This window comes from Oryctolagus cuniculus, chromosome 7 (assembly GCF_964237555.1).
Source record: "Oryctolagus cuniculus chromosome 7, mOryCun1.1, whole genome shotgun sequence".
NCBI lineage: Eukaryota > Metazoa > Chordata > Mammalia > Lagomorpha > Leporidae > Oryctolagus > Oryctolagus cuniculus.
This window is the reverse complement of record NC_091438.1, coordinates 110,873,620-110,900,098: the sequence shown is the minus strand read 5'-3', so window position 1 is coordinate 110,900,098 and position 26,479 is coordinate 110,873,620. Positions and strand designations below refer to the sequence as shown.

Sequence of the window (26,479 nt, the reverse complement as noted above, 5' to 3'; positions counted from 1 at the left end):
TGATGTTCAATGTACTCTCTGCTGTTGCATTACATCCACTTCTCCTTACTTTTGCATATAGAACTGGTGTTAGATCAGTCACGCCTTGAAAGTACAGGTCTCTAAGGAGACTGCGGCATTCAGGGGATGATACTGTAGAGGGAATCTAGATTATCTTGTTCCAAGTATTCTTCTCTTTCGCTAAGGTCATTTATCATGTCATCAGAACTCACCCAATAGCAGTTTTTCTTCTCCATCATCACCTGCTGCCTAAAGACATTCGGGTACCTGTCATGGAGGCATGGGTATTTCTCAAACCAGTGGAAGAGGCCCACAGTTTGGATAGAGTGAGAATGCTGTTCAAGTCTTTCCTCTGCTGTTTATGTTATAAATTTGGAGCAATGATAGGAGGTTGAGGATCAGGGAAAGGATATATATATATATATATATATATATATACACACACACACACACATATGAGATGGTTCTGTAATGTTGGCATCGCAAATCCCATGAGTTTAAGCTTCCAAGTTCTTATAGTGCTCTTGCAGCTGGAGCCATTATTGCAGGTGAAGATGGATGTGCAGCATTAGGACAGGAAGTCCAGTGGAATATTACACAAATGCAGTTGAAAATTTAATGAGATCTTTGATTACTAACCCATGCTCTACAGAATGCTGGAAAAGAAGCAAGATTGACCTGAGGAAACAATTTACCCTGTACAGCTGGAACTAACAGAACTCTTCAACACACTTGATTTAGCCCATTTTCTGTTGCTATACCACAGCCTAGGAAATTTACAACTAAAAGTTTGTTTATTTATTTATTTTAAGGGTTTTTTTAAAAAAATTTATTTGAAAGGCAGAGCTACAGAGAGGCAGAGACAGAGAGAGAGAGGTCTTCCATCCACTGGTTCACTCCCCAAATGGCTGCAACGGCTGGAGCTGGGCCAATACAAAGCCAGGAGCCAGGAGCTTCTTCCAGGTCTCCCATGTGGGTGCAGGGGCCCAAGGACCTGGGCCATCTTCTAATGCTTTTCCAGGCCATAGCAGAGAGCTGGATCAGAAGTGAAGCAGTGCGAACTTGAACCGGCGCCCATATGTGATGCTGATACTGCAGGTGGTGGCTTTACCCACTATGCCACAGTGCCAGCCCCTAAAAGTTGATTTATAATGACTAAGGGTTTATTTTGCTCACAGGTCTAAGGCTGGGAAGTCCAAAAGCATGGTGTTGGCATCTGCTTAGCTTCTGGTAAGAGTATCACATGGTGAAACAGAGCAAGAATGGCAGTTCAGGTCTCTCCTTCTCTTCTTAAAAATTCACTAAGCCATCGTGGGGCCCACCCTCATGACCTCTTCTGTTTCAGAAGAACCTCGTATGTATGAACGGGCTGCCAAAGGCAAAAGGGGCTGAGAGACCAAAGAAAAGAGAAATCCAATTACCAAGTGTAAATTTTCAGGTGGCCACAAGACAGTGGAACCCCACATAACTGGTCAGAAGTAAGGGGTTTGTGTTAATTTAGTTACATGTAGCTGACCACTAACCTAAGTATGCTTGGATTTACTTGTGAAACATTAAGCTTCCAGGCGTTATTAGATAAGATACATTCCAGGATCTGACCTCACAAGACAAACCTAGCAGGTTATCTTAATGACTTTGGGTTGATAATCAGTTACCAAAAGGGTAAAATGATGATTATAACCACGATGGCTGCAGTAAAGTCAGGCTGAGGCCTTATATGTTCTAATCCTAATGACCTGCCAATAACCCTAACTGTGAATATCAATAGCATAGGATTTTGGGGATTGAATTTCCAATACATGAATACCAGGGGACACACCCAAATCATAACAATGTTACATATTAATAAAATACACAAATTTAAGGTACAGTTAATAGGGTTTTAATTAATATGTACATTTATGTCACCTACACCTTAATGAAAATATAAACAACATTTACATCATCCATAAAGTTCCCACCTCTCCATTTACAATGTCTTGCACCATGTAATCACTAATCTGATTTTTTTTAAAAAATTTATTTATTTGAGAGACAGTGTTACTGGGAGAGAGAGAGACACAGAAAGAGATATCTCCCATCTGCTGGTTCACTCCTCAAGTGGCTGGAGATGGCCTGATCAGGAGCCAGGAGCTTCTTCCTGGTCTCCCATGTGGGTGCAAGGACCCAAGGACTCGAACTATCAGCTGCTGCTTTCCCAGGCCATTAGCAGGGAGCTGGATCCAAAGTGGAGCAGCCAGGACTCAAACCATTGTCCATATGGGATGCTGGTGCTGCAGGCAGAGGTTTAACCTACTACACCATGGTACTAGCCCCATAGTTACTTTTTTGTCTCAACATCTGTTGCTCAGTACAATTTCTTTGTCATTCTAAACATTAACATAAAGGGGACCCAGCACTGTGGCACAGCAGGTTAATGCCCCAGCCTGAAGCACCGGCATCCCATATGGGCACCGGTTCAAGACCCGATGCTCCGCTTCCGATCCAGCTCCCTGCTATGGTTGGCCCAAGTCCTTGGGGCCCTGCACCCGCGTGGGAGACCTGGAAGAAGCTCCTGGCTCCTGACTTTGGATGGGTGTAGCTCCGGCTGTTGCGGCCAGTTGGGGGAGTGAACCATCGGAAGGAAAACCTCTCTCTCTCTATCTCTCTCTCTGCCTCTCCTCTCTCTGTGTAGCTCTCTCAAATAAATAAATAAATCTTTTAAAAAAAACCATTAATGTGAGGGAATGCCTAATTCTTTCTATATTGGTATCAGGTAATAATTTGCTTTGCAGCTTCAAGATCATAATGTATCATCTTTGTAAGTAACTCTCCTAGTTTGAAATATACTATTGTCCATTCTTCCTGGTTCCAAATGCCCAAATTCCCTAGGCTATGTCACAGAAAATTGTAACACAGGATCTGCATTTAAGAAGGAAAAAGAAATCTTCAAATAACTTAGTGATAAACAGAACTCTCCCTGTTTGTTATTTTTGGGCGGTGAATTTACTTGACTTTCATATAGCTTAATACATAAAAATTTGATATGCAAAAAGTTGCTGTTGAAGACAAAAGATCACCTTGGCCACCTGGAGGGAGTCATTTGATTTTTGTATGATGTTGAAAATTTTATTTACAAAGAGATTGTATACATCATGAGCAAATCTTACCATTGATGTCCATTTGTTCACTAAAGTATACTCCATCTTTCACCCCCATATCTCTAAAGAATAATAATTTTGGGCATTTGTTATAAGAATCTGAAATAAAAAACATTTTTATTTGATAGTTCTCTTTAGGGAAAAATTAGTTATAAAATTCTGGTTGAGTGTGGGCATTTGGCACAGCAGCTTAAGTAGTCTTTTAGGACACCTCCACCCTATGTTAGAGTGCCTGGTTCAAGTCCTGACTGTTCTGCTTCCAATCCAGCATTCCACTAATGTGTGTGCTGGGAGACAGCACATGCTGGCTCAGATACCTGGGTCCCTCCTGCCGATGTGGGAGATCCAGATGGAGTTTCACACTCCTAGCTTAGTCCAGGCTATTGTGGGCATTTGGAGAGTGAACCAGCAGATGGGAGATCTCTATCTATCTCTTTGTCTTTCAAATTAAATGAAAATTAGCAAATAAAAAAAAAACCCTCTGGTTGCATGTAAGAGGCAAAAGTTCAGTTTTTCTTTTAAGACTTCATTATTTTTTTCAGAGAAGTTTTAGCTTCACAGCAAATTGAAAGGGAGATACAGGGCTATTCCATTGTCATTCCATTTTCTGTGGTTGTAACAGAATACTGGGACGGGATAATTTATAAAGACTAGAGGTTTATTCGCTTTATTTTCTAGATGTCAAGGCATGATACTGGCATCTTCTGGTCTTTAGCAGAGGGCTCCATGGTGGACAGCATTATATGGAGAGACAGAGGGGAGGCTGACCCACTTTATAATAACCCACTTTGTGGTAATTCATCCAGTCCCATGGGACCTAATCCAGTCCAAGAGAACTAACCTAGTTTATCAAGATAGCTGTTAATCCATTCATAAGGGTGGCATCCCATTACCTAGCCACTTTCTGTGAGGTCCCACCTCTTAAAGGCCCAAACCACCTCTCAGTAACTCTGTGTTGAAGACCCAAGTTTCCAGCATATAAATCTTTGGGAGACAAGCCATATCTAAACCTTATACCTACCTAGTCTGCTTTGCCTCTCGGTTACCAACGTTCCCATCACAGTGGTGCTTTTGTTGCAGCTGATGACCTTAGAGAGGCTTGTCATGTTTACCCAGCCCATACTTCCCATTAGGGCTCCCTCTTAATGTTTTTTGGATTAAGAAAGTTATTTTAAGATTTGAGACACTGATTAAGCTATTGATCATGTTTGATCACAGTTCAGATTATAAAATTTGAAAAGAAAGCCTGAAGTTTCAACTGTATTTTTCCAAATTTAAATCTTAATATGTACAGTAACATATGAGCTTAAAATTTAATATGTACTTTATTGATTAAATTTGAGTTAATAGATAAAAACATTCATTGGCCGGCGCCGCAACTCAATAGGCTAATCTTCCACCTAGCGGCGCCGGCACACCGGGTTCTAGTCCCAGTCGGGGTGCCGGATTCTGTCCCGGTTGCCCCCCTTCCAGGCCAGCTCTCTGCTATGGCCCGGGAGTGCAGTGGAGGATGGCCCAAGTGTTTGGGCCCTGTACCCCGTGGGAGACCAGGAGAAGCACCTGGCTCCTGCCATCGGATCAGCGCGGTGTGCCGACCGCGGTGGCCATTGGAGGGTGAACCAACGGCAAAAAGGAAGGCCTTTTTCTCTCTCTCTCACTGTCCACTCTGCCTGTCAAAAAATAAATAAATAATTAATTAAAAAAAATTCAGTGTCAGGTGATTACCTAAGTTTGTATAGTTGTTCATCTCTCATGACTTATTTCTGAAACTAACTGCAGATATCTGAGTAAGCTTTCACAAGTTTTATCGTACATTATATATGAAATAAACTAAGTAAAATATGTGTATACTGATTCCCTGAAACTAGGTAATATGCTCTGAAAAAGTCAATGAGGGGCTGGCATTGTATGTTAGCATAGTGGTTTAAGCTGCTGCCTGCAGTGCCAGCATCCCATATGGACACTGGTTCCTGTCCTGGCTGCTCCAGCTCCCTGCTGATGCTCCCAGGAAAGCAATGGAGGATGGTTCAAGTGCTTGGGCCCCTGCACCCATGTGGGAGACTCAGAAGAATCTCCAGGATCCTGTCATCAGCCTGGCTCACCTGGGTCTTTGCTGCCATTTGGGGAGTGAGCCAGTGGATAGAAGATCTCTCTATGTCTTTTCCCTCTGTCTGTAACTCTGCCTTTCAAATAAATTTAAAAAAAATCTGAAAAAAAAAATCAATGAATCTTTTCCAACAGAATAGTTTCTTTATTATATACTTTATCAAAGAAAACTAAAATTTTTCATATTTTAGTTTTATGCAAGAGCAAACAGTAAGCTTTTAGTATTCACATTTTTAAAATACAAAAAATAGTTCATTTTTTAAAGTCTTGTCTTCCTTTGTATGTCAGGTTTATTTTTAATTGAATAATTTGGTTTCCACACTGATAATAAAAATACAACATAGTAAAATCCCCCAACTGCCTGCCATGATTTGGGGAACAGGAAGATTTCAGTGTTGCTTTCAATTTTCAGTTAATATTTATTTAAAGGAAATTTATAAAACACCAGGGAACTTTAAAGAGTTCATGGGAAATTGAATTAAAAATATGTTTATTTTAGTGCAAGAAAATATTTTTTCTGTAGTGCAGTAAATGTAAATTATGAACGAAACTGTATATTTTAAAATTATTTTTAGTGGCTGGCACTGTGACATAATAGGTTAAGCCTCCACCTTTGGTGATGGCATCCCATATGGACACCGGCTCATATCCTGGCTGCTCCTCTTCTATCCAACTCTCTGCTAATGCCTAGAAAGCAGTGGAAGATGGTCCAAGTGCTCAGGCCTGCATCCCTGCCCTGTGGAAGATGAAGATGAAGCTCCTGGTTCCTGGCTTTGGATTGGCCATTTGGGGAGTGAAGCAGCAGATGGAAGAACTTTCTCTCTATCTCTCCCTCTTTCTGTCTGTAACCTCTCCAATAAATAAAATTTCTCCTCTGTCTCTACTTCTCCAATAAATAAAAATGAAAATTTAACAAAAATTGTTCTTTTCAAAAAATAAACTCATAATTTTTCATTTCATTTTTCCATGATCTTTTTGAAGTATCCTGGTAAACAAAGCCTAAAGATATTCCTCCTTACAGTACTGTCTCTATTCAAAAATACAGGATATAATCTCTTTTTTAAAGATATATTTACTTATTTGGAAGTCAGAGTTACACACAGAGAGAAAGAGAAAGAGAGAGAGAGAGGTCTTCCATCCACTGGTTCACTCCCCAACTGGCCACAAGAGCTAGAGCCGAGCCAATCCAAAGCCAGGACCGAGGAGCCACGAGCCTCCTCCAGGTCTCTCATGCAGGTAGAGGGGCCCAAGTACTTGGGCCATCTTCTACTGCTTTCCCAGGCCATAGCAGAGAGCTGGATTGCAAGTGGAGCAGCTGGGACTTGAACTGGCACCCATATGGGATGCCAGCACTGCAGGCAGCAGGTTAACCTACTACACCACAGCACCTGCTCCCAGTATATAATCTAAGCACCTCATATATTGGGATAGCAGGTAAATTCAATCAGTGTCATAGACTATTAATATTTTATTACACAAAAATTTATGAATATTATGATAATATATGGGAAAATTTATGACACACATTCAATTTGGAAAAATTATAAAGTAAATGAATATTGGTTGAGCCAAAGTTCAATAAAAGCAATAAGTAGTATCTCACTGAACACCATTTGTGCTATGATTCAACTCTATGATGACTAAATATGTGTTATACGTGTATGTATATGCACATATATACAAAGCAATAACATGACAGAATTAACTGAAGACAGATTACTTAAGTTGGTGAAACCATGGGTGTATCATTTAGGGACTGCATTAGCTGCTCATGAAGAGTCAGTGTGACTTACCCAAAGACTTAGTTTATTTCATGTTGGAAGTCCTGAATAAGTTGACCCTAGCATATGATGGTGTTATTGTCTCTAGGGTCTTTTTTTCCTTTTGTTTAATAAATATAAATTTCGAAAGTATGACTTTTGTATTATAGCAGTTTTTCCCTCCATAACCTCTCTCCCACCCACAAACCATCCCATCTCCTACTCCTTCTCCCATCCCATTCTTCATTAAGATTCGTTTTTAATTAGCTTTATATACAGAAGATCAACTTAGTATATACTAAGTAAAAATTTCCACAGTTTGCACCCACACAGACACACAAAGTATAAAGTACTGTTTGAATACTAGTTTTACCATTAATTCACATGGTACCATATGTTAAGGACAGAGATCCTACATGGGGAGTAAGTGCACAGTGACTCCTGTTGTTGATTTAACAACTGACACTCTTATTTATGGCGTCAGTAATCACCGAGGCTCTTGTCATGAGCTGCCAAGGATATGGAAGCCTCTTGAGTTCACAAACTCCAACCTTATTTAGACAAGGCCATAATCAAAGTGGAAATTCTCTCTTCCCTTCAGAAACAGGTACCTCCTTCTTAACTGCCCCTTCTTTGCGCTGGGATCTCACTCACAGAGATCTTTCATTTAGGTCATTTTTTTGCCACAGTGTCTTGGCTCTCCATGCCTGAGAAAATCTCATGGACTTTTTAGTCAGATGCAAATACCTTAAGGGCTGATTCTGAGGCCAGAGTGCTGTTTAGGGCATGTGCCATTCTATGAGTCTGCTGTGTATCCTGCTTCCCATGTTGGATCATTCTCTCCTTTTTAATTCTATCAGTTAGTATTGGCAGACACTAGTCTTGTTTATGTGATCCCTTTGACACTTAATCATATCTTTATGATCAATTTTGAACTTGAATTGATCACTTTAACTAGTAAGATGGCATTGGTACGTGCCACCTTTTTTTTATATTTTATTTTATTTAATGAACATAAATTTCCAAAGTTCAGCTTATGGATTACAATAGCTTCCCCCCCAATAACTTCCCTCCCACCCACAACACTCCCCTCTCGCACTCCCTCTCCCCTTCCATTCACATCAAGATTAATTTTCAATTATCTTTATATACAGAAGATCAATTTAGCATATATTAAGTAAAGATTTCAACAGTTTGCACCCACACAGAAACACAAAGTGTAAAATACTATTTGAGTATTAGTTATAGCATTAATTAAACACCTAAGAGTAATTGTGTATTAATTACAGAGTTCAACCAATAGTTTTAAGTAGAACATAAAAAATACTAACAGGGTAAAGTATTAAGTTCTTTTTTTTTCTTTTTTTTTTTTATTTTATTTTATTTAATAAATGTGGATTTACAAAGTGCAACTTTTGTATTGTTGTGGCTCCCCCCCTCAACTCCCTCCCTCCCTTGGCCCTCCCCTCTCCCACTCCCTCTCCCATCCCGCCCTTCATCGAGTTTCATTTTCAATTACCTTCATATACTGAAGATCAACTTAGTATATACTAAGCAAGGATTTCAACAGGCTGCACTCACACAACCGCAAAAGGTATAGGGTATTGTTCGACTAGTAGTGTTGTTTTTAAGTTTCATAGTAAAACACATTAAGGACAGAGATCCTACATGGGGAGCATGTACCCAGTGACTCCCGTTGTTGATTTAACAATTTGCACTCTTATTTATGACGTCAGCAATCACCCAAGACTCTTGCTATGAGCTGTCTAGGCTGTGGAAGCCCCTTGAGTTCACCGACTCTGAACATGTTTAGTCAAGGCCGTATCACAGTGGAGGTTCCTTCCTCCCTTCAGAGAAAGGCGCCTCTCTCCTTGATGGCCTGTTCCTTCTGCTGGGGTCTTGTTCACCAGGATCTTTCATTTAGATTTTTTTTTTTTTTGCCACCGTGTCTTGGCTTTCCATGCCTGTGAGACTCTCATGGACCTTTTAGCCAGATCTGAATGTCCCAAGGGTTGACTCTGAGGCAGGAGTGCTGCCATGCTATGAGTCTGTGGTACATGCCACCTTGATGGGATTTTGGAATCCCCTGGCACGTTTCTAGCTCTACCATTAGGGGTAAGTCCGAGTGAGCATATGCCGAACTGTATATCTCCTCCCTCTCTTATTCCCCCTCTAGTATTTAACAGGGATCACTTTTCAGTTAAATTTAAACACCTAAGAATAATTGTGTGTTAATTAAAGAGTTCAACCAATGGTATTAAGTAGAACAAAAAAATACTAAAAGGAATAAAATAGCGAGCTGTTCCTCGACAATCAGGACAAGGGCTGATCAAGTGATTGTTTACCATAGTGTCCATTTCACTTCAACAGGTTTCCTTTTATGTGCTCAGTTGTCACAGATCATGGAGAACATATGATATTTGTCCCTTTGGGACTGGCTTATTTCACTCAGCATGATCTTTTCCAGATTCCTCCATTTTGTTGCAAATGAGTAGATTTCTTTTTTTTCACTGCTGTATAGTATTCTATAAAGTACATATCTCATGATTTCTTTATCCAGCCTTCTGTTGATGGGAATTTAGATTGATTCCATGTCTTAGCTATTGTGAATTGAGGTACAATAAACATTGAGGTGCAGAGAGCTCTTTGATTTGCCAATTTAATTTCCTTTGGCTAAATTCCAAGGAGTATGACGGCTAGGTCATGTGGTAGGGCTATATTCAGATTTCTGAAGAATCTCCAAACTGACTTTCATAGTGGCTTTACCAGTTTGCATTCCCACCAACAGTGGGTTAGTGTCCCTTTTTCTCCACATCCTCACCAGCATCTGTTGTTGGTAGATTTCTGTATGTGAGCCATTCTAACCGGGGTGAGATGAAACCTCATTGTGGTTTTGATTTGCATTTCCCTGATGGCTAGTGATCCTGAACATTTTTTCACATGTCTGTTGGCCATTTGGATTTCCTCTTTTGAAAAATGTCTATTGAGGTCCTTGGCCCAACTCTTAAGTGGGTTGTTTGTTTCGCTGTTGTGGAGTTTTTTGATCTCTTTGTAGATTCTGGTTATTAATCCTTTATCTGTAGCATAGTTTGCAATTATTTTTTCCCATTCTGTCGGTTGCCTCTTTACTTTCCTGACTGCTTCTTTTGCAGTACAGAAACTTCTCAATTTGATATAATCCCAGTTGTTAATTCTGGCTTTTACTGCCTGTGCCTCAGGGATCTTTGCCAAGAAATCTTTGCCTGTGCCTGTGTCTTGCAGGGTTTCTCCAATGTTCTCTAATAATTTGATGGTGTCGGGTCATAGGTTTAGATATTTAATACATCTTGAGTGGATTTTTGTTTAAGGTATAATGTAGGGGTCTTGCTTCACACTTCTGCACGTGGAAATCCAGTTTTCCCAGCACCATTTATTGAATAGACTGTCCTTGCTCCAGGAATTGGTTTTGGATCCTTGATCAAATATAAGTTGGCTGTAGATGTTTGGATTGATTTCTGGTGTTTCAATTCTGTTCCATTGGTCTATCCATCTGTTTCTGTACCAGTACCATGCTGTTTTGATTGTAACTGCCCTGTAGTATGTCCTGAAATCTGGTATTGTGATGCCTCCGGCTTTGTTTTTGTTGTTCAAGATTGCTTTAGCTATTCGAGGTCTCCTGTGCCTCCATATGAATTTCAGCATCATTTTTTCCAGATCTGAAAAGAATGTCTTTGGCATTTTGATTGGTATTGCATTGAATGTATAAATTGCTTTGGGGAGAATGGACATTTTGATGATGTTGATTCTTCCAATCCATGAGCATGGAAGATTTTTCCATTTTTTTGGTATCCCCTTCTATTTCTTTCTTTAAGGTTTTGTAATTCTCATCATCGAGAACTTTAACATCCTTGGTTAAATTTATTCCAAGGTATTTGATGGTTTTTGTAGCTATTGTGAATGGGATTGAACTCAGAAGTTCTTTCTCAGCCATGGCATTACCTGTGTATACAAAGGCTGTTGATTTTTGTGCATTGATTTTATATCCCGCTACTTTGCCAAACTCTTCTATGAGTTCCAATAATCTCTTAGTAGAGTTCTTTGGATCCCCTAAATAAAGAATCATATCGTCTGCAAAGAGGGATAGTTTGACTTCTTACTTCCCAATTTGTATCCCTTTCATTTCTTTTTCTTGCCTGATGGCTTTGGCTAAAACTTCCAGAACTATATTGAATAGCAGTGGTCAGAGTGGGCATCTCTGTCTGGTACCAGATCTCAGTGGAAATGCTTCCAACTTTTCTCCATTTAGTAGGATGCTGTCTGTAGGTTTTTCATAAATTGCTTTGATTGTATTGAGGAATGTTCCTTCTATACCCAATTTGCTTAGAGTTTTCATCATGAAAGGGTGTTGAATTTTAGCGAATGCTTTCTCTGCATCTATTGGGATAATCATATGTTTTTTCTTCTGCAGTCTGTTAATGTGTCTGTATCACATTGATTGATTTGTGAACATTGAACCATCCCTGCATACCAAGGATAAATCCCACTTGTTCTGGGTGGATGATCTTTCTGATGTATTGTTGCATTCTAATGGCCAGAATTTTATTGAGGATTTTTGCGTCTATGTTCATCAGGGATTGGTCTGTAATTTTCTTTCAATGCTGCATCTTTTTCAGGCTTAGGGATTAAGGTGATGCTGGCTTTCTAAAAAGAATTTGGGAGGATTCCCCTTCTTTCAATTGTTTTGAATAGTTTGAAAAAATTGGAATTACTTCTTTAAATGTCTGGTAGAATTCAGCAGTGAATCCATCTGGTCCTGGGCTTTTCTTTGTTGGGAGGGCCTTTATTACTGCTTCAATTTCTGACTTGGTTATGGGTCTGTTTAGGTTTTCTATGTCTTCCTGGTTCAATTTAGGTAGGTTGTATATGTCTGGGGATCTATCCATTTCTGGTAGATTTCCCAGTTTGTTGGCATAGAACTCTTTGTAGTAATTTCTGGTGACTTTTTATTTCTGTGGTGTCTGTTGTTACATTCTCTTCTCTCTCCTTTTTTTTGTTTAGTTGTGCCAATGATGTGTGAATTTTGTTTATTTTTTTCAAAAAACCAGCTCTTCGTTGGGCCGATCTTTTGTAATGTTATTTGAATTCAATTCTGTTGGTTTCTTCTCAGATTTTAATTATTTATCTTTTCCTACCAGTTTTGGTTCTGGTTTGCTGAACTTTTTCTAGGTCCCTGCGATGCATTGATAGCTGATTTATTTGATGCCTTTCCAATTTCTTGATATAGGCTCCTATTGCTATAAACTTGCCTCTTAACACTTCTTCTGCTGTATCCCATGTTTTGATATGTTGTATTGTTATATCATTGCTTTCAGGAATTTTTTTATTTCTCTTTTGATTTTTTTCTAAGACTCATTGTTCATTTTGGTGCATGTTGTTTAGTCTCCATGTGTTTCCATATGCTCTAAGGATTCCTTAGTTGCTAATTTCCAGCTTCATTCCATTGTGGTCTGAGAAGATGCATGGTATGGTTTCAGTTCTTTAGAATTTACTGAGACTTGCTTTATGGCCAAGTATCTGGTCAATGCTAGAGAAAGTTCCATGCACTGCTGAAAAGAATATGTGTTCTTTAAGTGTAGGATGAAAAGTTCTGTAGATATCTGTTAGATCCATTTGGTCTATAGTGTTGATTAAATCTGCTGTTTCCTTTTTGATTTTGTCTGGTTGATCTGTCCATTGCTGAAAGTGGAGTATTGAAATCCCCCAATTGATTGAATTGATCCCTTAATCATTATATAGTGCCCTTTTTTGTCTCTCTTAACAGTTTTTGTGTTAAAGTTTACTTTGATACTAAGATGGCTACGCCAGCTCTTTTTTGGTTTCTGTTGACATGGAATATCTTTTTCCAACTTTTCACTTTCAGTCTGCATGTACCTTTGCTTGAAAGATGTGTTTCTTGTAAACAGCAAATAGATGGTTTTGTTCCTTAATCCATTCAGCCAGTCTGTGTCTTTTAACTGGAGAGTTGAGGCCATTTACATTCAGTGTGGCTATTGATAAGTAGTGGCTTTTCCCTGCTATTTTTCCAAAAACATTTCTAATATATACTTTGAACTTCCTGTGATCTTTTTGAGAGATTTTCTTCCTTCACCTTCTTTTGTATTGATGACTGTGTTTCTTTGTTTCTGTGTGTAACACATCTTTAAGTATCTTTTGCACAGCTGGACAAGTGATGACAAATTCTTTCAATTTCTGTTTGCTATGAAAAGTCTTTATTTTACCTTCATTCACAAATGAGAGCTTTGCAGGATATAATATTCTGGGATGGCAGTTTTTTTCTCTTAATACTTGGGCTATATCTTGCCATTCCCTCCTAACCTGTGGGGTTTCTGATGAGCAGTCTGCTGTGAGTCTAATTGAAGATCTTCTGAGAGTAATCTGGGATTTCTCTCTTGTACATTTTAGAATCTTTTCTTTATGTTTCACTGTGCTGAGTTTGATTACAATGTGTCGTGGTGAGGATCTTTTCTGATGATGTTTATAGGGAGTTCTGTGTGCTTCCTCTGCTTGGATGTCTCTTTGTCCAAACCGGGGAAGTTTTCTGCTAGTATCTCACTAAAAAGTTCTTCTAATCCTCTCTCTCCATGCCTTCGGGAACTCCTAGAACCTAAATGTTGGTTTTTTTAATATTATCCTATAGATTCCCAACAATATGTTTTTTTGTTTTTTGTTTGTTTGTTTGTTTGTTTGACAGAGTGGACAGAGAGAGAGACAGAGAGAAAGGTCTACCTTGTCCATTGGTTCACCCCCCAAATGCTGCCACGGCCGGCGCACTGCGACCGGTGCACCACGCTGATCCAAAGCCAGGAGCCAGGTGCTTTTCCTGGTCTCCCATGCAGGTGCACGGCCCAAGCACTTGGGCCATCCTCCACTGCACTCCCAGGCCACAGCTGAGAGCCAGACAGGAAGAGGAGTGATTGGGCTAGAATCCGGCGCCCCAACCGGGACTAGAACCTGGTGTGCCGGCACCACAGGTGGAAGATTAGCCTATTGAGCCATGGAGCCTGCCAGATTCCCAACAGTATTTTTTAGATTTCTAATTTCCTCTTCTTTTCTTTGGTTTGACTGTATACTTTCCTGTGCTCTGCATTGTAAGTCTGATATTCTCTCTTCTGCATCACTGATTTCTGTTCTTAAGGCTCTCAACTGTGTTTTTTATTTGTTCTGTTGAATTCTTCATTTCATTTTGTTTTCAATATCTCAATTTCATGTTCTCTTGAATTCCTCATTTCATTTTGATTCCTCCTTAAGATTTCATTTTCCTGAGAGAGATTACCTTTCATATCCTGCATGGATTTCAATAGTTCGTGCAGTTTTTTTTTTAATCACTTCTAAATATTCTTTCAATTTTTTGCATTCTATGTCTTGCATTTCTTCTAGCTCATCATCTTCATTATCTGTATTGAAGTGTCATGTTCTTTTGGGAGTGTCATGTTTTCTTCCTTATTCTTGTTTCTTCAGTTGTGGTGTTTGCTGTTCAGCATTTGTGGAGATACTCGTTGGTTTCCTCTTTTCTCCCCCTCATTGTGACGGCTTTTCTAGTTGTACTATGACTCTGTAGATAAGTGGACTGTCTGCTTTCAGTGAATCTCTGGAGGCTTGTGGTGGGTGTGGCCAGAGAGCTCTGTTCAGTTCTTCAGGGTTAAGGGTGTGCCTAAGGTGACCCACCCAGGTTTGGCATGGTAAATCAATCTCTCTCTCTCTCTCTCTCTTTGTTTTTTAATCAGAAGTGAAGTAGTTCTACTCAGCTGAGCTCTTCTCCACGGCGATGAGTACCTGATTGCTAGCCCCAGTGGGTATAGTATTCGTTTGCTCTGTCCCAAGAACCACACAAAGAATCTGTGCAGTCCTCTAATCTCTGATTCCCCTGCAGTGTCTCTCACCGGGTAGCCAGGGCCGCCTGAGCTTGTGGCATCTCTCACAGAGAGTACTCAAGTGTCAGCCACACTGTGAGTTCTGCCACATACCCTCAGGTTTTTTTTGTTTTGTTTTTATTTTTGTTTTTGTTTTTTCCCACAGTCCTGGTTCAGAGGTTCCACACATTCACTAGATCTCAGCCGCCTGTAATTACTCCCCAGCAGAGTCAGGTTGCTCTGCTTGGCTGATTGCCATGCACAGCCCCGAGCTGGCACAGTTGTTACATACGTCCAGAATGGTGCCTGCTCGATTGGCTTGTACAATCGGCTCGTGTTTTCGGCTCATACGCCTTTGTAAGGTGTTTGGAGAGAGAGAATCGTGTCCATACCGTCCCTTTTATTTTTTCTCTCTAGTTAGGCTGGTGAACTTCCCCCACAGAGCTTCAAGCCTTGTTCCCTCTGGACCCTTCCTCTCTCTTTTCCATCAGCGTCTCAGGCTATTGCTGTTTTATCTCACCTCACTTTCTAGCGCTGGTGCGGAGGCTCTCTGCAGCTAGAGTCCTGAGCCATGGGCACCCATGCCTTCCACGTAGGTCCCCCGAGTCCCTCTAATTATGGAAGATTCCTCTGATGTTTTTTCCCTAACTCTTCCCTGAGACCACACTATCTCCACTTTTATTAAACTATCTTCTCCTGGACTATCAGTAAGCTCCCTCCCTATTCCGCCATCTTGGAAACACCTTGTCTCTAGGGTCTTACACAGCACCTTCCTTGCTGCTCTGCTGTCCTTGGATGGCTTTAGTCCTCATTGTTTCTTCAGTATTTGCAGATGACTATCTCACCATCTGGACCTCTTGCATTCTAGACAAGAAAAAGAAGGCACAGTGCAAAAGCTTCCTGCCAGATGACTGTCCCTCTCTTTGTGAGTTTTCCTAGAAATCTCATCCAGGGACTTTAGATTCCATATCACTCATCAGAACTATGGCACATATTTACCATTAGCTTAAAGGAAATCCGAGATATGTACTTTTTCAAGGCTGAGCATAGAACTACCTAGAATAAAAGATGGATTATATTGGTAAAGAAGAGAAGATACATTAAACAAGTAGCCAACAAGTATCTGCCAAGTTGTTTTTCCCTGACTACAATAATACTTTTAATCATAAAAATTAGACTGGCTAAGGTAAGAAAGATCTTATTGGTAGTGGGTGAGATGTTAATGATACTAATTTTTTTCTTTTGAAATTTATTTCTCATTCTATTTGAAAGGGAGGGGGGAGAGAAGGAGAGAGAATGAGAATGAATCCTTTCCATTTACTGATTCACAGATGCACACAACAGCTAGGGCTGGGACAGGCTAAAAGCAGGAGCCTGAAATTCCCATGTGGGTGGCAGGCACCCAAGTACTATGCTATCTCTCATGATGCATATTAGCAGAAAGCTGGATCTGAAGCAAAGGAGCTGGACACAAACCCAAGTGTTCTTTTTATGGGATACAGATATCCCAAGCAGCAGCTTAACCATGCTAAATGCCTGCCTCTCCCCACCCCTCATTTTCTTCTTAATTGATGTTTGGATTGTCTAGATCCTTTTGGCTTTTTCCTTTTCATATGATCTTAGGATTGTTGTATCCTAACAAGTCTGAAGAGAGGCAAGCAGATGGTAGTTTTGCTTGTTTTTGCAGGACTTAAGTGAGAGTTTGGAGACAAATGGAACGTTGAAATGTACTAAAGCAAAGATTCAGGCACATGTAGAAAAGTGCTGAGATTGGTTTGTCTGAGCCTTCTCTGGACCTCCATTCCTCTGCTTACATCAAAGGACTTTTATAAAAATACAAGATGTGGTATCTGTATTTTTTAGTAGAAGAATATGATTTATATTAATCACACACATTCATTTTGACACTCCAAAGTCATATACCTATTACATAGCACAGGTTAGACTTAAGTTAGGAATCCTTTCTCCTTTTCTAGATACTTTTTGGTAATCTCTGTACCCTTTTTAGATAATTTTACTCTTGTAACTAGTTACTTTGTAATTTGGCGTTTTATCAAGTTCCAAATTTCTTTAGGTGAAAATATGCTGGTGGTAGATAGGAGGGATCAAGAATCAAATTAGATAATATAATTAAATCTCTCTGTAAACTGGAAAGTGCTGTTAAACTACACCAAATATTCAAGGGATAGGAATGATGGGAATTAATTACATTTAGAATGACTTAAAAATCTAGAAAGAATGTAGTGTAGTGAGTGAGGCTGCTGCCTGCAGTCCCGGCATCCCATATGGGCACCAGTCCTGCCTGCTCCATTTCTGATCCAGCTCTCTGCTATGATCTGGGAAAGCAGTGGAGAATGGCCAACTCCTTGGGCCCCTGCACCCGCTGGGAGACCCGGAGGAGACTCCTCGTTCCTGGCTTCGGATTGGCTCAGCTCTGTTGTTATGACCATTTGTGGAGTGAAACAGCAGATAGAAGACTCCCCCACCTTTGCCTCTGCCTATCTGTAACTGTGCCTTTCAGATAAATAAATATTTTAAAAAATCTAGAAGAATCATACTTACTTGTTTATATCTTTATGGACTGGACTATTCTCTTAGCGAGTCAATAACAAGTTTTATATATTTTATAAACTGGTAGAGAAATGTGAAGTTAGAAAAGATAAGCACAAATTTTTAGAAAACAGCATTAGTGGGCCACCAAGAAAAGCTTTTGATAATTCTGTGATTTTCCACTACTTTTTTGGGAATTTGTTGAGTAGACTGTTAAAGCAATATATTTTTGTTTGGTACATTTATTGATATAAGTATTTTTTAAGATTCCAAATTAAGTATTTTCCTATAGATTGTGCGATTTTCAAACTTTCCAAGAACCTTTAACAGTACGAATATGTCTTATAAGTGCTGTGCATTTTTTTTCTTTCTCTCTTCTCAGTGAGTTACCTGAAAGAGAAGAAGGTGAAGGAGAAGAAACTCCAAACTTCAGCCACTGGGGTCCACCAAGAATGTATGTGGATGACATAATTTACTAGCTTTCTCAAATAGCGAAAGAGTCAGTTACTTTTTTCTTTAACTTAGTATACGTAGCATTTAGTTACACTGTTATGATTGGCAGATTGCAGGAATTCAGGTATAGGTAGGCCTCAATTCTAGTTTTATTTTATCTTACCTAGAGATTTTTAGCCAGACATAAAAGACTAGGAGCACTATTAGAAAAACCTCTTTCAGAAAACACAGTTCCCAGATGTCCACTGTGGTAGCAAATGATGGACAAAGAATGGTTTATCACTGCAAGCGCATCAGGTAGGGCTGCAGGGAGGGCAGTGAAGCTCCTTGTTTTTAAAATAACAACAGTAGTTGAGATTTCTGTTGTATCTCAGTTTGCATCTTTACCTGGTAAGGAGTCCAAGTTTGTGCCTTTGTGAGGCACACAGAGTATATTGAACCTATCGTCCTTTGGGTGTGGCTGTAGTTGTAAGTACTTACCAGGGCTGCACTTGAAGATTGTAAAAGTCTTCGTGTAGCTGTGCTCTCTATTCTGTGTGCATTATTAATTCCAGCAGCCTCACCTACTCTGTTCTTTTCTTGCAACTGAATTCTGAGATCTGTCTTAAAACTGAGTAACTTTTTTTATTTCAGTTAATGATTGGCCGCATCTCTGCAGTTTAAGTAAAATCCATAATATCTTAAAGGGTGTGTTTAAGCAAAATCCATGTTTTGAGGGGCAAGTTTCATTCTGTGATTTGTTTTTAAAAATGACATTGAGCTGGCGGGAACCCTTCTAGCTTTAGACACAGATAAAATATGCCCCCTGATTAAAGCAGCACACATTAAACCTGCTGAATGAGTGGAGCAGCTTTGCCAAGGAGCCGCTTAGCGACCCATTTATTTTATTTTTTTATTTATATTTTATTTAGTAAATATAAATTTTCAAAGTACAGTTAACGGATTACAATGGCTCCCCCCCCCCGAATTTCCCTCCCACTCACACCCCACCCATCTCCCACTCCCTCTCCCATTCCATTCACATCAAGATTCATTTTCAATTATCTTTATATACAGAAGATCAATTCAGTATATATTAAGTAAAGATTTAATCAGTTTGCACCCACACAGAAACACAAAGTGTAAAATACTGTTTCGGTACTAGTTATAGCATTACTTCACATTGGACAACACACTAAGGACAGATCCCACATGAGAAGTAAATACACAGTGACTCCTGTTGTTGACTTAACAATTTGACACTCTTGTTTATGGCGTCAGTAATCTCCCTAGGCTCTAGTCATGAGTTGCCAAGGTTATGGAAGCCTTTTGAGTTCACCGACTTTGATCTTATTCAGACAGGGTCATAGTCAAAGTGGAAGTTCTCTCCTCCCTTCAGAGAAAGTTACCTCCTTCTTTGATGGCCCCGTTCTTTCCACTATATCCTGCAAAGCTCTCATTTGTGAATGAAGGTGAAATAAAGACCTTTCATAGCAAACAGAAATTGAAAGAATTTGTCACCACTCGTCCAGCCCTGCAAAAGATGCTTAAAGATGTGTTGCACACAGAAATACAGAAACACGGTCATCAATAAGAAAGAAGGTAAAGGAAAGAAACCTCACAGCAAAAGATCACAGGGAATTCAAAGCATATATTAGAAAATATCGAGCCGGCGCCGTGGCTCAATAGGCTAATCCTCCACCTTGCGGCGCCGGCACACCGGGTTCTAGTCCCGGTTGGGGCGCCGGATTCTGTCCCGGTTGCCCCTCTTCCAGGCCAGCTCTCTGCTATGGCCAGGGAGTGCAGTGGAGGATGGCCCAGGTGCTTGGGCCCTGCACCCCATGGGAGACCAGGAAAAGCACCTGGCTCCTGGCTCCTGCCAGGATCAGCGCGGTGCGCCGGCTGCAGCGGCGGCCATTGGAGGGTGAACCAACGGCAAAGGAAGACCTTTCTCTCTGTCTCTCTCTCTCACTGTCCACTCTGCCTGTCAAAAAAAAAAAAAAAAAAAAAAAAAAAAAAAAAAAAAGAAAATATCTTTGGCAAATGGCAGGGCAAAGTTACCACTTATCAATAGTCACATTGAACGTTAATGGCCTGAACTGTCCAGTTAAAAGACACCGATTGGCTGATTGGCTTAAGGAACAAAACCCATCTATTTGCTGTTTACAAGAAACACATCTTTCCAACAAAGATCCATACAGACTGAAAGTGAAAGCCTGGAAAAAGATATACCATGCCAACAGAAATGAAAAAAGAGCATGTGTAGCCATCTTAATATCAGATAACATAAACTTTAACACAAAAACTGTTAAGAGAGGCAAAGAGGGGCATTATAAAAGGATTAAGGGATCAATTCAACAGGGAGATATAACAATTATCAATGTATATGCACCTAACTACAGGGCACCGGTTTATTTAAAAGATTTGTTAAGGGACTTAAAGGGAGACTTAGACCCCAATACAGTAGTACTGGGGGACTTCAATACTCCACTCTCAGAAATAGACAGATCAACAGGACAGAAGATCAACAAGGAGACAGTAGATTTAAATGACACTATAGCCCAAATGGATCTAAGTTAGATATCTATCTACAGAACTTTTCATCCTACATATAAAGCATTTACATTCTTCTCAGCAGTACATGGAACCTTCTCTAGGATTGACCACATACTAGGCCATAAAGCAAGTCTCAGCAAATTCAAAAGAATTAGAATCATACCATGCAGCTTCTCAGACCATAAATGAATGAAGTTGGAAATTAGCAACTCAGGAATCCCTAGAGCATATGCAAACACATGGAGATTGAACAACATGCTCCTGAATGAACAATGGGTCATAGAAGAAATTAAAAGAGAAATCAAAAATTTTCTGGAAGTAAATGAGGATAACAGCACAACATACCAAAACTTATGGGACGCAGCAAAAGCAGTGTTAAGAGGAAAGTTTATATCAGTAGGTGCCTACATCAAGAAAGTGGAAAAGCACCAAATAGATGAGCTTTCAATGCATCTCAAGGATCTAGAAAATCTACAGCAAACGAGACCCAAATCTAGTAGGAGAAGAGAAATAATTAAAATCAGAGAAGAAATCAACATGATTGAATTAAAAAATTTACAAAAAATCAGCCAAACGAGGAGCTGGTTTTTTGAAAAAATAAACAAAATTGACACCCCATTGGCCCAACTAACTAAAAAAAGAAGAGAAAACACCCAAATCAATAAAATCAGAGATGAAAAAGGAAACATAACAACAGACACCACAGAAAGAAAAAGAATCATCAGAAATTACTACAAGGACCTGTATGCCAGCAAACAGGGAAACCTATCAGAAATGGGTAGATTCCTGGACACATGCAACCTACCTAAATTGAACCAGAAAGACATAGGAAACCTAAACAGACCCATAACTGAGACAGAAATTGAAACCGTAATAAAGGCCCTCCCAACAAAGAAAAGCGACCCATTTATTTTATTCTGAATGTCTGTGCTTTTACTAGAATGACATACCTAGCTTTCTAGACTTTTTTTTCTGCCTGCTTATTATTTCCTCATGTCACTTTTTGCTACAGTTTCAGATATAAATGAAATGGACCAATCACTGAAAACATACTGTGGTAGGAATCAGAACTTTAAGGTCTAGCTAAATTTTTTCTTAATATTATCATATATTGGGCCGGCGCCGCGGCTCACTAGGCTAATCCTCCACCTAGCGGCGCCGGCACACCGGGTTCTAGTCCCAGTTGGGGTGCCGGATTCTGTCCCGGTTGCCCCTCTTCCAGGCCAGCTCTCTGCTGTGGCCAGGGTGTGCAGTGGAGGATGGCCCAGGTGCTTGGGCCCTGCACCCCATGGGAGACCAGGAAAAGCACCTGGCTCCTGGCTCCTGCCATCGGATCAGCGCGGTGCGCCGGCCGCAGAGCGTCAGCCGCGGCGGCCATTGAAGGGTGAACCAACAGCAAAGGAAGACCTTTCTCTCTGTCTCTCTCTCTCACTGTCCACTCTGCCTGTCAAAAAAATAAATAAATAAATAATAAAAAATATTATCATATATTGTTTTAGAAAGTGATCATTGTCAGGGTTCACACTTTCACATGTCATGAATTATTGATAATATCTTGTGATTTTGGAACTAGGTTAAATTTCTGTAGCATCTGTAAAAACACACATTTGAAAATTTATTTTTATAAAATATGGACCCCAGGACTATAGTACAAATCAAAATATACATTGACAGTCCCACAAATTAAATTAAGCTGTTCATGAGAAAGTTTTTTTTTCTTCTCTTTAAAGTGTTGAAATTTTTAGAGAACCCAATGTGTCTCTTGGCATCAGTATTGTTGGTGGACAGACCGTGATAAAACGCCTGAAGAATGGAGAGGAGCTTAAAGGTATATTCATCAAACAAGTCTTAGAAGACAGCCCAGCAGGAAAAACCAACGCACTGAAAACCGGAGACAAAATACTAGAGGTAAATGGTGTTAAGAGACCCATTTTGTTTGATGCACACTGTGAGAAAATGAAAGAATGATGTGACCAGAGGATATTTCTTCATGTGTTGGGAGGTGGGTGGGGCTGTACTTATTGTACTCTATGTATATGATTGACTTTGTACATGGTATGCACAATTTATGCGTTTCTCACAGGGTGAGGGGCGTAGCAAATGAAATGACATAAAACTTCAGCTGATTGAGAAAAACAAATTAACAAAGGCTCCATAGAGAATAGGGCACATGGTAGACACTATGCTTCTCCCACCATCTTTACAAGGTCTAAATTTTGATCAATGGGGTATCTGCGCTTGGCTAGAGAACAGAGTTGATCTTGCAATGTTGAAGATTCCATTTATGGGAGGGTTGAATCCCTAGACGTAGCTGTATGGGAACTAAGTCTGAAAAGCACATCAAAGCATTGAGAATGCCCTGAGGTCAGAGTAGGACACATTTCTTTGCATAGATGGGAGAAACCAGTGGGTGTCTCCAGCAGTGGAGTCTGCTTGTTCCTGATTCTTGCTTTATCATTATAACCACCAGCCTTTGTGCTTCAGTTCTGAGGAATGAAAGAAGAGCCTTGGATATTGCAGATAGGAGTCTGCATTTTCTAATTATTGGATGACTGGTTAGACCTACCTTATTCTCAGTTTCAAAATAAAAAGGAAATGAGAATTCAAAACCAGTAACATAGCTGTAAGGGTTAAATCAAAGAATTATAAAAAGCTGCCCTAAATATACAAAATTGGTCTCATATTTGTGCTTGTGAGATCCTTAAAAAATTTCAGGTGCTTATATTTGACCTAGTGATTAAGACATCCATGTTCCACATTGGAGTACCTGGATTCACTTCCTAGCTCTGGTGCCCAATCCTTGGCCCAGCCCAGCTATCATGGGCTGTTGGGAAGTGAATATGCGGATGACAGCTCTTTGTCTCTCTTCCTCTCTTTCTTTCAAGTGCATTTAATAATAAATAAAATTCAAATACACTGATAAAAGTACAGTTAAGAAGATGAACAAGATTCCCTTCCTTTATGGTGTTTATATAATAATAGTGATAGATGGGGGAGATAGACTAGAAAAATAAATAACACGCACAGTATTAGATTATAAAAAGTGGTTAGGGAGAAAAATAGGATGGAGTGAGGGATAAAGAATGAAGACAGTAGTTGCAATTATAATAGGTTTGGGCCGGCGTCATAGCTCGCTTGGCTAATCCTCTGCCTGCAATGCCGACACCCCAGGTTCTAATCCCGGTTGGGGCACCAGATTCTGTCCCAGTTGCTCCTCTTCCAGTCCAGCTCTCTGCTGTGGCCAGGGAGTGCAGTGGAGGATGGCCCAAGTGCTTGGGCCCTGAACCCTCATGGGAGACCAGGAGGAAGCACCTGGCTCCTGGCTTCAGATCGGCGCAGCGCGCCAGCCGTAGTGACCATTTACGGGGTGAACCAATGGAAAGGAAGACCTTTCTCTCTGTCTCTCTCTCTCTGTCTCTCTCTCTCTCACTCTCACTATCTAACTCTGCCTGTCCAAAAAAAATTTTTTTAATAAGTTTGTTAAAGAAGATGTCATTGGAATGAAGATAGGAAATGAGAGAGTAGGCTATATGGCTTTATGGAGGTAGAAAGTTCCAGGCAAAGAGAACCAAAGTGTGGAAGCTCTGAGGTAAACTGTGGATGTGTCAGAGGAGTAGCAACAAATCCAGCCTTGTTGGGGCCAGCATTGTGGCACAGGTGGGATAAGCTACCACTTGCAATGCTGGCATCCCATATCAGAGAGCTGATTCAAGTTCTGGCTACTCTGCTTACAGTCCAGCTTTCTGCGAATGCAACTGGGGAGGCATCAGAGGATGGTCCAAATACCTGGACCCCTGTCATTCACTTGGGAGACCAGGATGGAGTTCCTGGCTCCTGGCTTTGGCCTGGCCCAGTCCTGGCTGCTGCAAGCATTTGAGGAAAGATCTCTGTCTCCCTCTCCTTCACCCTCCCACTTCCTTTCTCTGTAGGTCTGCCTTTCTACTAACTAAATAAATCAACTTTTAAAAAGTAATAGAAGTCCAGCAGGGCTAATGTAGAGTGAATGATGGAGAGGGGATCAGAGGAAGGGTTTGAGGAATGAGGGGAAGCTGCATCATGTAATTTGGAAGATCTGGAGGGTCTCCTTCTTTGAATGCAATGAAGACCCAATAGAGAATTATAAACTCATATATACTATGGAACATTCCAGTTTCTGAGGCCAGGATGGAAACAGTAACTTGGGGTGGAAAGCATTGAAGTAATTTAGGAGAGAGAATGGCAACCTGGACCAGAATGAGAGCAATGGAGATGGTGAGATGTGGTCAGATTGTGGATATATTTTGAAGATAGAACAATAGGATTGAGACTAGATTGTATGCAAAAGAGAAAAGAGCTACATATAATTCACAAGTTTGTCAGCTTGAGGAATCAGAATAAAAAAAGAGAAAAGGGTGGGAGGAGCAATCTTGAGGAGACATGTTTGGGCACGTTAAGTTTAAGATGCTGTTGGACATTCAGGTAGATAATAAGCAAATATGGAGGTCTGTATCCTTACTACATTTTTTTTTCTTTTTCCTCAGTTTCAGTTAGAGAGGCGTGTTTGTCTTCTGTAATTATGGATTTGTTCATCATTCCTGTAGTTCTACAAGTTTTTGCCAAATATTTAAAGTCTTATGTGTATAGTGTTTCATGTTTTCTTGGTGACTTGTTTTTGACATTGTATAGTTTTCCTCTTTCTTCTTGATAATTAATTTTTGTCTTAAATTTTATTTTGATGTTGGTAACTGTTTTCTTTGAGTTATTACTTACATGGTACACTGTTTTTTCACTCTTTTTTTCCCACTTTTTTGGTAATTTTAGTCATAATTTTTGTAGGCAACACAACTGAATTTTGTTCTTTTTAATCTAAGATGATCATTTTTATCTAGTAAAGAGTGAGGTTCCTTTTTATTTTGATTATTGATTGATTTGAGCTTAATTTTAAGTGTTTTGTATTTTATTCTTACTTTCCTTTAACATTCTATTTTGAAATAGTTATAGTTTTATGAAAAGTTACAAAGAAATGTACCAAGAGGTCCTGTGTACCTTTTCTTCATTTTCTCCAATATTAATATCTCACATAGCCATGGTAGCAACACCAGGAAATTGGCATTGGCACAAGTAGTAGTTTATTTATATTTCACCAATTATATAACAGTCTTATATGTAAATTTGTGTGTGTGTGTGAATGTATGTATGTAGCTCTACACAGTTTTATCAATTGTGTACCCTTGCATAAATGACCACCACAGTCAGGAAACTCAACGCTTTCATTATCAGAAGGCTCCCTTATGTTATCCCTCTCCCCAATCTCTAAGTTCTAGTGATTTCTAATCTGTTTCTCCATGTCTATCATTATGTTATTTCACAATTGTAACATAATGAAATTATACGTTATGTATTTTTTTGAGATTGGCTTTTTCTTTTTAAATGCAGTGTAATTTCCTTGAGGTCCATTCCATTTGTGTGATGTATTCATCACTTATCCTCATTAATGCTGAGTTAGCTGTCTTAGACTGCCTGGGCCGCTATAACAAAATATCCATATAAAAGAAATTTATTTCTTTTACTTCTGGAGGCTGAGAACTTGGCAAGGTGGGGGGCGGGGGGAACCTTCAGACCAAGCAGTAACATTCTGTGGTATGCATGTACCAGGTTGTTTAACCATTCATCCATTTAACATGGGAGGACTGGGTCCAGGTTCTTCCTGCAACACAAGAAAGTATTCAAGGATGGGATATAAGTAAAGGTTAGGAGGGGACTACGATTTATTTACATGCAGAGTAAAAATACTCAGTCAAGAGGGAATATAGGCAAGCTTGAGAGTGAGCTATACCAACCAAGAATTGGAATGACTCCTTTATGTTATCTAGAGGCATAGGTGATGGTATCTGAGGCAGAGTTTTATTGAATAGTTGTCGCTCCCCGTCTTCGTGGAGGAACAACACAGGACCCTGCGCTGTTCTTTTGTCTGCTCGGCCCTCCCCGGGTTTGCTGCTGGTTCTTCCCGGGTTGGCTACCGACCCTTCCACCTCCGTGGAAGGGCAGTTCCCCCTGCCACCTTCCC

At 40.0% G+C, this 26,479-nt stretch overlaps 1 protein-coding gene across 10 annotated transcripts in view; it reads left to right on the top strand.

The window, feature by feature from the left end:
- The window catches only part of PATJ (PATJ crumbs cell polarity complex component), a 438,074-nt gene that overhangs the window by 167,891 nt on the left and 243,704 nt on the right, over window positions 1–26,479 (top strand). For all 10 annotated transcript variants that reach the window (XM_070078398.1, XM_070078393.1, XM_070078397.1 and 7 more), the window contains exons 23-24: window positions 17,828–17,899; window positions 22,164–22,341. In XM_070078398.1, coding sequence (XP_069934499.1) covers window positions 17,828–17,899; window positions 22,164–22,341 — 250 coding nt within the window. The remainder of the gene's footprint in view (window positions 1–17,827; window positions 17,900–22,163; window positions 22,342–26,479) is intronic.